The sequence below is a fragment of the Arachis ipaensis genome, chromosome B08 (genome assembly GCF_000816755.2).
Source record: "Arachis ipaensis cultivar K30076 chromosome B08, Araip1.1, whole genome shotgun sequence".
NCBI lineage: Eukaryota > Viridiplantae > Streptophyta > Magnoliopsida > Fabales > Fabaceae > Arachis > Arachis ipaensis.
In genome coordinates this window covers 117492325-117503309 of record NC_029792.2, presented here as the reverse complement: position 1 = coordinate 117503309, position 10985 = coordinate 117492325, and the positions used below count along the sequence as shown (strand labels likewise).

At 35.2% G+C, this 10985-nt stretch overlaps 2 protein-coding genes across 3 annotated transcripts in view; both read left to right on the top strand.

Annotated features, from left to right (window-relative positions):
• The window catches only part of LOC107613480 (peptidyl-prolyl cis-trans isomerase CYP22), a 6515-nt gene extending 2845 nt beyond the window's left edge, over window positions 1–3670 (top strand). Inside the window, exons 4-7 of one of the 2 annotated variants that reach the window (XM_016315493.2) lie at window positions 1588–1680; window positions 2257–2289; window positions 2396–2452; window positions 3287–3670. In XM_016315493.2, coding sequence (XP_016170979.1) covers window positions 1588–1680; window positions 2257–2289; window positions 2396–2452; window positions 3287–3397 — 294 coding nt within the window. In that variant the 3' untranslated portion in view covers window positions 3398–3670. The remainder of the gene's footprint in view (window positions 1–1587; window positions 1681–2256; window positions 2290–2395; window positions 2453–3286) is intronic. The other variant, XM_021109811.1, reaches the window with a different exon arrangement.
• On the top strand, window positions 4854–9622 carry LOC107613611 (NADH dehydrogenase [ubiquinone] 1 alpha subcomplex subunit 6). The gene is made up of 2 exons (XM_016315699.2): window positions 4854–5194; window positions 9097–9622. The coding sequence occupies exons 1-2, from the start codon at window positions 4982–4984 to the stop codon at window positions 9280–9282; spliced, it is 399 nt and encodes a 132-aa protein (XP_016171185.1). The 5' UTR covers window positions 4854–4981; the 3' UTR covers window positions 9283–9622.

The following is a 10985-nucleotide window of genomic DNA, read 5'->3' as shown; positions in this document are numbered from 1 at the left end:
GGGTGGGGGGGAGTGATGAATGAATCAACCACTTCCACAACATGATAGTATTTAAATGTAGATTCATTTTGCTTTACCCTGGAATTCTTAAATGACAACTACTTTATATTTCATCACTTTGAAGTCTTTTTCTTTTATTATTGTAGCTTTCACTTGTCAACTCAATTTTAGTCAGGGCTAGATATAGCAGTGTTTCCTTTATTCCTTCAATTTATCTCCAAAGACATATTAACTTAGTAGTGTGAATGTGATATCAGATGAGTTTAGGACATGGTACTTCCATTTAACCTTTTAGAAAATTCTCCCTCAACACTTGGCTTTTGAAAGAGCCTTTCCCCCTTTCTTCTACATCATGCGGTATGCTGGTATCAAGGTTCGGTTTGTCAAATCCCAATGTCGTTGAAGTGCACTTCCTCACCTTTTGTTTTTGGGTTAGATTTAGATGTATGAATCCTATACTGAATTATTGATTTGGTGTGAGATAGAATTCTCATTGAAACCATGTTTTTCCCTCTTAACATCCTGGTTTTTAGAAGTGGTTTTTCCTTTATATCCCTTTTTTTTTTATATATATTATAATTTATGCTACTTGGTTTTTTTTGTAACCTGATTGGAACTGGAGTAGCTAATTGGAATCCTATCAAAATAGAGGAAACTAAAACAGATTAAAGAAAGAAAGAATTGGAAAAAGGACAGACAAAGTAGTCCCCTCGTCAGCATGCTCTCCAACCTATCCCAGATGTACTCAATTCTTACATCACTTCTCCAATCTCCAATTATAGGCTTTATCTCATTTTCTATTACAGATTTGCACTCTTTCTCTCTCCACTTTTGCTGCCATAAAATTTTCTCCTTTATCTCGTGTTCAAATGTCCTGCCTTTGTTCTTATGTCAATTAAAGTGCATCCCATTCTCATCCTTCCTCCTCCTTTACCCTTGGGCTAAGGTTGTTTCATATTCCATTTCTCGTCGTTGAAACCATTTTACACATCATTTGTGGTTAGGGAATTCAATGTCAAACATTATGTGGTCATTATGTATTTATCTTTCATAAATGAAGAAGCATTATTAAATACAAAGGAAACAATATTAAGTAGATGTGGAGGATAAGACATTCTCAATACGAATAGTAATATACAAACAAACAAAAGGGAGAAACTCTATAATCTCCATGCATATCAAAGATAGATCCCGCTAAACAGGTTATGCACCTTGCAACAGGTAGATAGATGAAAGATGCGTGATCCAACCAAGTGGTCATATTAATTAATTCTATTAATTAGTTTATCTTCATTGTAGGCTATCTGTACAGCTTTTTTCTTTTCTTTTTTTTGTCAGTGAATGACACAATCTATCTTCTTAGTGCATCATTTTTATTCTAAATTATTATATTTGCACTAACTTTTTATGCTATCATTATAATATCACAAATAATGAGATGTATGGGTTCAAATTCAATTTCATATGTATAGTAAACTGCATTCGATTTGACTTCAGAGGATTTGGTTATACTGCTGTACAAATGTTACAAATCTAGAAATCTATCATGTTGTAATGTGAATTGACTAGTATAATATTCCCTGGCAGGGTGATGGCAGTGGATGTGTCTCTATCTATGGACACAAGTTTGATGATGAAAATTTTATTGCCAAGCATACTGGCCCTGGTCTTCTTTCAATGGTATGTTATTATTGCTTCATCTTGCATTAATTTTGGGTTATTTCAAAACAGGGTGACTATTGATGGTATTTTGTGTCTAAACCATGCTGCAAAGGGTACAATTATATCAGTACAATATTACAGTTATAAATGTGATAGTATCATTGTAATCAATTTTTGTAATAACTCTTTAATTGTAGCAATAATTGACTGTATGCATATATGAAAATGACATATCTACAAGATATTGATGTTTGGAACTCATTACAAATTTTAAGTTTTAGTAAGCTTATTATTATTATTATTATTATTTGTACATCTACACCTCTATACCTATATATAAGGAGGATTGAGTGACTTTGTGTATCTCACATTGTTTTTGTAAAATAATTATTGTGAAGGCTTGAACTTGGTATTTTTAGGTTATGCTTCATATGCACTCTCACAAATCAAGGCAATCCCCCTTTTTCCCAAGTGCTTTGAAGTTTTTGTTATGTTCTATTACTAAAACTGCTAATTGATTCAATTTGATTGTGTTAATTATGCTTTTACTGATTGCCATGTCAAATGCTAAGTCTGGTTACTCTTAATCTGCAGGCAAACAGTGGAGTTAACACCAATGGTTGTCAGGTAAAATTTCATCGGTCACTACACTACCTTTCTCTTCCCATTTCTCAGTGACATGAAATTGGTGAAGCTCTATTTCTACTGATAAATTGTCTTTTTTTTGGCTCAGTTCTTCATAACTTGTTCAAAATGTGACTGGCTTGACAACAAGCATGTGGTTTTTGGGGTATGCTTCAATTTCTTTGGTTGCCTATCTTTATTTTCCTTCAAACCGCCCATATGGAGTTTGGTGTAGTTAGAAGAATGTTTTTACATTCTTGGGAATTTTAAGCTTAAATCCTTACGTCGGAATGATTTTACAATTTTAAGGAATTTGAAAACTTTTCACTAACCCCATCCCTCCTTAAGATCTGTTATTATTGACCTTTTCCTCAAGCCTTGAGAGTTCTTGCAAAGCATGAGAAAATCTTGGCTAACTGAGTAACTGGTACTCATATAAGGTTTATTCATTGTAACCAAAAGAAAACAACAACACAAACTATTTATTTTCCTTAAACCCTTAACTTGGACTCTAATTGATATCTATTGCTCAAATAATAATATAAGTTCCCATATTGTTCATCATAGATCATGTTCTAATGAAGCTCATTTATTATAAAAAATTTCCAAATAATTTTATCAATTTTGTTGACTTCAGGTTAGGCCGTTAGGTATTTTGGCGTTGATGCTGGACAAATCAAAGCCACCTAAATTTAAGCCTAGGCATATGAACAACTTACTTTTACTGTTTGTTAATAATACAGATACTGAAAATAAACACAATATCTTCTTATCCTTTATCCCTGTTTATTGTTATTTCGCAAAGATTATGCACTACTGCGGTCGAGAGAACTGGCTTTGTTGTGTCCTTTCCCTTGACACTCCATCCTCACTGCTCATTTATTGTGCTTGCCTCTTCAAATATTTCATTTCATATGCATCCTTGAATAGGTTGCATTGTTTGAATTATTTTGCCAAACCTATCCAATTTTGGTCATTTTCCTGTCTTCCTTTCATGCAGAGAGTGCTTGGAGATGGTCTTTTGGTTGTCCGGAAGATCGAGAATGTCGCAACTGGACCCAATAACCGGCCGAAATTAGCTTGTGTCATTGCTGAATGTGGTGAAATGTAAATTTCATGCAAATTCTCTTTTTGACTCAGAACAGAACAAGTAACTTCTCTAACAAACGATGGTGCTGCTTTGGTTGAATCCTCTATAGCCACTATCAATCACTATACAGAATGACGCCTTGTATGCAAACTATCTTTGTGAACATCGAAACTAAATATTATTATAATATCGGAAAATTTATCGCTGGATTGTTGAATGATGCAACTGTGTAGTTTTCCTCGGTTGCTAAATGGAGATACTAATCAAACCATTCTTAGTCATCTCATTGAAACACTTTTTTTGAGCCATATCTACTTGTCTAATAGCATATTATATGATAGTTAAAGTTTCACATTAGTATTTCGAACTGATCAGCTGATGGAGGAATTAACTTGATCGATAATTTAACATTGTGAGATTAACTTGATCAATTTAATTTTAAACCCTAAGGACTAATTGATTATTGCATGAAAAGTCAGAAATGTCAATACATGAAGTTAATTTAAAATAGAGAGTAAATTGTTACTAGGGGTGGCAATGGGTAGGGTAGGGTAGGGTTTGGAGTCAACCCTAACCCTACCCGCAGGTTGAGATTTTTATATAAACTCAACCCTACCCTACCCACGAGTTGAGAATATCGCAACCTTAACCCTACCCGCGGGTTACAAAAAAAAATGCAACGTTATTATATAACTTGATGATAATTTAAAATAGAACTGACTTTTATGTAAAAAAAAGTTTATTAAATTATCAATTAATGATTTTCTTTTAATAACTAAGGATCATTGTATTTAGTGAGAAGTCTTTAGTTGAACATCCACTTAAAATATATTTTTATATAAGTATATAACATATACATATATAGGATGTGGGTTGGTCGAATAGGGTTGAGACTCAACCCGTATCCTACCCGACCCGCACAAAAACCCTACCCTATCCGTTGCGGATCGGGTTGGCAACTCTACCCGACCGGGTGGGGTCGGGTTGGGTACCCGCGAGTAGGGTACATATTGCCACCCCTAATTGTTACTCTTTTAAATTTTTTATATTTTTATTTTCATAAACGGCAAATAATTTATATATTTGATCTAATTTAATGTGGTAAATTGGTAATATTTGAATAATTATTTAAAAAATATAAATTGAGACAAAATTTGGTCTTTAAACCGCTTTCTTGATTTTTTGCCCATTCGTAAAATCATGGAATTTTAAGGATGGAAGATCTAAATTTTTGAAACAGGTTCACCGTTCACCAATAAGTATATCTCTATAATATATTTTGTTGGAGATAATTTTTCAGATACCAAAATTCATTTTCTTCTCAAATTTATTTTATTAAATATTAGTTTCTTTATTAACACCAAAATGGTCATCTGCTCAAGAATAAAAACAAACGTTTGTAAATGAAAAATTAATTAAAACAAAAAAGGGTAAAAGTAAAAGAAAAACAGTGAAAATTCACGAAGCGTTGATACTTGATAGTCCTCGAGCTCCAGGGCAGATAGTCGTAGGCTCATAATCTATTTATTTTTCATCGCCACATTCCAGAGTTGTGAATTCAGAAGAAAACAGAAAGAACGTAGGTAGTGAGTGAGTAAGTGAAAGATGTCGAACGCACTTAAGAGCGTGAAAGTGGCTCCCAACTCTGCGACTCTGGAGGAGGCCAGACACCGCGTCTTCGATTTCTTCAAGACCGCCTGCCGATCCCTCCCCACTGTCATGCAAATCTACAATCTTGATGACGTCGCTTCCATCTCCGAGCTTCGCTCCACCGTCGCTTCCGAGATCCGCAAGAACTCCCACGTCACCAATCCCAAGGTCCCATTTCCCCCTTTTTCTCTTGTTATTTTAAATTATTCAATTGAAATTCTCTGGAGCTGTTTATTCATTGGTGAAATTTGCCAAAATTTTATTATTTTTGGATTTTAGTGAAATTCACATTTTTCTTTTTTAATTTTCGGGTTGTTATTCGTGCTCGACTGCTCGCTACTTGAACACCTTAACGAATATAGATTTAATTTTATTTGTCTGATGTTGCTAATCTGTTCCATGCTCCGCACCATTCTCTTTGTAATAGTGAAGTTCTGGAAATTTTTGGAGAGAGGTTTTATCTGTGTCCCAAGATTCATTGTTTGGGCATTGGACCTGAACTTTATCTTTTGCTAAAGGCAATTTGTATGTATTCGTAGAAGATATGGTGTGTCCTGACACTTGTACAGTGCTGGTTATTGGCTTTCATTTTATCATTCTTAGGAATTTAGAATGGCTGTGAGATAGGATTGGAAATTTAGTGCCATATGCAGAATTGTTTGTTTAAATCATAAGGATGAAACCGATAACCGAGTTTTCTCCCATGTTACCAGATTAAGTGACATCATTGAACTCTGTTTAAAACCAAATTTTCAATTAATCTAGCTATAGAGAAATATATTGTGACCGCTACATGCATTTCCGCATTTCTGGAAAATTAATTTTCCATTCTTTTCATAGAGGATAACTAGTTAGAACTTGACTGATCTGCCTGAGTTTGATAATCAATGAACATCGGGTGAGAACCAAACTGTCACATTGCACAGGAAAATGTTGGAATTTAGACTACTTCTGTGTCCCTTGAGTTTTGAGTAGTTATCAGATTTTATGACTGACATGCCCTAAAATATGATCATGGCAATTGTTGATTAATAGCCTCTAGTTTCCGCACAAGTTTTCTCTCATTTAGGTTTAAATGCATCACCAAATTTGGGAGTTGACACTAGTTTCAACATAAGGTTTTTGTGAAAACAAGATGGATAATTCATTTGATAATTTCAAATTAGATTTGGAGCCAACTTGTTTGATATATCTTGCAACTTTGAAGATCTATTCTGAAAGAAAAAGATTCTGTGGACGAGTATGAATGATATATTTTGCTAGATATTCTTAGCTTACCTATACAAGAAAGCTATGTATGTTAATGTAGCACGTTGAAGTTATACCCGATCTTCTGGAAGTTTAAACCTGCTGCATAAATATTCTTTTTTACGTTAGTTGTTTCTCTAATTGTTGAATTTGTTTTGTGAAAGTGAGTGGTTCTAAGATTATTTTCAGACACAATATCAGTGGGTATTTAGGTTTCTAGCTTTTTCTTAGTGGCAATAAATCATGTTTCTTAAATACTGGCATATTGCTTGATTGAACACATGGAAATGCAAACATATATGATTGGTAGTTAAGCTTAGTGAAATTTCCTTTCTAATAATGTCCGAATTCCAGTTTTCCAACTCATCAATATGGTGTTTTTCCTAGGCTGAGTTTAGGTGGTAATTTTCCAAGTATATTATAATTTGCATTAAATTTGGTTGGGTAAATTACACTCAACTCCCTTAAAGTTTAGTGTAATTACATTAGAGACCCTTCATTTTAAAACGAAACATCGTGGTCTTTGAGTTTTTTAGCACTGCACCAAGTCACCAACCACTGTTGCTGTTAATGTGATGTAAAACAGGCCCAACAGAAAATAAAATAAAGTAATAAACCTTTTCCTAGTCATATGATAAATAATGGAACTTATGAAATTTTTGGTGTTATTTAATGTGCACTGAAATGGATACTTTTAAATATTAAGTTATAAAACAGCACTTAATTATCCCAACATATATTTCCAATGTTTGGTTGTGCCATCAAAGCATCAAACCACCACCACCACTGCCACCTGCCAAATCATCACTTAAATTTCTGTGCTCCCAGCTAGTAGTTGTACTGATCTACAGACTACAACCACTACCGATTCACAACTGAAGTTTTGTTGGAGTCCTACATCACCCGGAAATAAAGTCTAGATAGAAGTATAAGAACTTGGGGTGTCCTTTATCTCACAAGTTAGCTTTTGGAGTTGACTTTGACCTACTCAATTCTAATATGATATTAAAGCCAATGGTTGCTAATAGACCACTTGCAATTGTCCAATCCTACAAACTTCATGTTTCAGATGTCTAATATTGCAAACTTGATACTCCATATATCTCGTCTTGGGCATGACGGGTGTGGGTTAAAGCCTTATATTGCCTTGAATTAATGCCTAGGTAGTTTTTATAAGAGATTGAACATCTCTCTTCTCATAAGCTAGCTTTTGAGGTGGAGTTAGATCATCTAAATTCTTTTAAAATTAAACACCCTAATCTCACCACTTACACCGTGGTCACTTCCATGAATTGTCACGGTTTCCATTTTCTAGATGGAATAGATTGAGACATTAATTTGTTTACACTTACTATCAGCAACCACTTCCATGAATTGTCACGGTTTCCATTTTCTAGATGGAATAGATTGAGACATTAATTTGTTTACACTTACTATCAGCAAACAATGGCTTTCTTTTCCCATTAACAAGGTAGATGGAACAAGAAACAACTGCCAAATCACACCAGACATAGATTCAAGTTCAGTTTTCCAGCTAACATTAGTGCAACTAGGAAGAAAATTTACAAGAAAAGGTCAATCATCAACATGAGATTATAACAACTTAAAAATTAGGCAAGTTAAAATAGCATTCCAGGAAGATCAACTCCCTTTTCATTTCATAGTTGGGAGTATACACAGAATAACGTTGTGAGTTTAGACAGTTTAGGTTTGAGACCAGTGTTCTGTTGCCCTTGCCAACCGTGGCGCATCATCATTTCATTGCTGCTTGCAATTGAACCCACCTTGTCTGGGTCTCTGCAGCTGCCCTTATGCTGCCCCTAATCCACCATTTTCTTGCCAAGTGAACCATTACATGTTTTCACCATCTTCTTGTGTCTTGTGGAGCAGGTGAGGATGATGTTCAAGGCTTAGCAACCAACCAAGGTGGATTTCCCTTGGATGTAGTCCTTTTGTTGTTAGCCAGAGTTTCAAACTAAACAGTATTGAAAAGAATCCGTGGAGAGGGAGGCACAGATGGCATTGTTGGTGGGCTTTAGGAAAAAGACGTAAGAAACAAGGTGAAGGGTTGTCGTGTGTAATTACACTAAACTGGTGGTGAGTGTAATTTACACAAACATAAGTTTACTGTGGCCAAAGTGAGGATGTTTAGATGGATGGGTGATCATACGAAAATAAACAAAACAAGGATTAAGGAATGAGAACATAAGATGGTGGAGTATCGTCTTTAAGTGGTTTGGACATGTAGAGAGAAGACATCTTGTGGGGAAGGTAGATCAGATGGAAGATATACTAGTGGTTAGGGTAAAGAAAGAAGACTTTGAATCAGGTGGCCAAGAGACTTGTAAGCATGCATGGTCTTATTGCAGACATGGTACATGATAGGGGATACTGGTGTTGTTTGATCCATATAGCCAATGCCCCCTAGTAGGATGAATCTTCCATGTCATTGTTCATAAATCCTACAAGGTTGGACAACTTCGATCTGAAGTAACTTTCAAACTCCCAAGTTTGGGGTGTGTCATACTCTTAAATGTATCCACGTGATGGCAGAAAGATACGAGAGTATGTATAGGCTTTTGAGATCTAGTTACATCAACAATAAATGACTTCCATTGGCCATTGCTTTTGAAATCTCCTCACATTGCATTATGAATCTTGTCCTTGCATATGCATCAAAGCTTATAATTCTTCAGAACATCGAATGATATTTATCAATTTATCAACTACAAAAGAAAATGTATCAATTTATGCTTCAGTCAAAGAATCTTATCTATGAGAAAAGATTGTACTGTTATCGCTAATATCTTGTAGGCATTCAGGTGATTGATATGCTGCTGTTCAAGGCGTTCGAAGAGCTGAAGAATGTTGTGGATCATGCAAAGCAGAGGCATCACATCATTGGTCAGTATGTTGTTGGTAAGGAAGGGCTTGTGCATGATAAGGCCACGAAAGACCAGGGCATCTCACCTTTCCTAAAGAATTTCTACAACAGCAACTACTCTTGAATTTCGGTCATGAGTTGTTCTGTGTTTTCCCAAACTCAAATAAGAATTGTCTGACTGTTTTATATGTCAACACTCGATAAAGACTGTTTTTGGATCAACCCGCTGTACTAGTTATTCCTTGGTAAATTTGAGGAAGTAATGTTTTGCTGATTGATGTGCACCATTGCATACTGCCGAAAGTATTGTCATTTATTACAATTTAGCATTATCTCAGACGGTAAAAATTCTTCCAAGTGAGTCTATTAGCAAAGTAGTATGCCAATGCCATGGTGTTAGGTTCTTACAATTTGTAGTTAATTATTTGGAATACATTCTTGGAATTACATTTCCTTGATTGCTATTGAGATCTGCAATTTCTAGTAATTTCATTGGGTGGCAGCATTGAAGCAGCAGGCCCTTGGTAAACATGGAATCTGCAATAACATTATATATATTGGCACAATTAACGGTAAGAACCATGATTCATGGTTGGTGAGTTTCCGTCGTTGGCTGGATAAGATTAAATTGACGTAACTTAATTGGTGTTTTTCACTTTCTGTGTTACTTTAGGTGCACACTATAGTATAGATTAAGTTTGTGTAGATTTACAGATTTTTTAGTTAAGGCCTCTGGGACTTTCAGGTGGTATTTGCTGTGAAGCAGGACATGACAGGCGACCAGGCTTTATCTTGTTAATGATCTGTAATTAATGGGCTAAGAATTTTACTGTTTGCACAAGTGTAAACGGTAATTAGTTATAGGCTTAGACGCAGCCGTAGGCTCTGTTTGGTTAATGTATGATTAATGTATAGGATGAGAAATAGACAGAGACATATATGACCGTGAATCTGACAAGGGACAATAATGTTCATGAGGTTTTGACAAACCCTCAGCAAAATGCCTTAGTTTTTGTCCACACAGCAGTGACGTGTACAAATATCTACTCAATGGAAAAAATGTATTAGATTTAATGAGGCTACCTTGTTGAGAATAAATTTTAACCCACTTTGGACTTCAATGGCGTCAATTTCTTCAACATTTTAGGTGATATGCGCTGCATAATCTTATCCGATTAGTCACAATTTAATATGCGATGCCCAAGAGGTATAATTACATCCATCAAGCTTGTTAGTGGTAAGAGGTATACTAACATAACTATTTAAAGTAGGGTTTTTTAGTCTTGCAAATACCAATAGTAGCACCAGTCATGGAGATAGAAAGATAGAAGAGCGACAATAGATAGAGATCAGAAACAATAGGCTACGGATATTGGGTAAGAACAAAAGCGCAAAGTTTACAGAAAGCAAAATGCAAAATGGCCAAATAAGAAAAATATGACCACTAGTATTGAGTGTTGACAGTGTTGAGTGTTCTTTAAGTCTTGAACAATGTGAATCCAATAGTATGATCTGCAAGCGAATTGGAAGACAGTAGGCAACGACAGCGGGACCAGAACAACATGAATGGCAACTGTACAAGTATTTATGGGCTGCAAAAGTGATAACACAACAGAGGACATTCCATCTGCTGAGAGGACACACAATTTTTGAGGAAACAAGAAAACAAAATTCTTTGGAGGACTGAGGATTCTGTTGTTCGAAGTGAGTTTTCTCCTTGAAGATCTAAATATCATGTTGAATTAGACGAGTAACTCGTGTTTATTTATCATGGGTTATTTTTATACAAGCAATGAAGCAAACCACTAAATTCCACCTAACAACCTA

What these genes read in the sequence shown, in the direction of transcription:
- LOC107613611 (XM_016315699.2), top strand. Translation starts at nt 4,982, where the DNA reads ATGTCGAACGCACTTAAGAGCGTGAAAGTGGCTCCCAACTCTGCGACT. An exon ending in CCCACGTCACCAATCCCAAG is followed by an intron (nt 5,195 to 9,096) that starts GTCCCATTTCCC and finishes GTAGGCATTCAG; the next exon opens with GTGATTGATATGCTGCTGTT.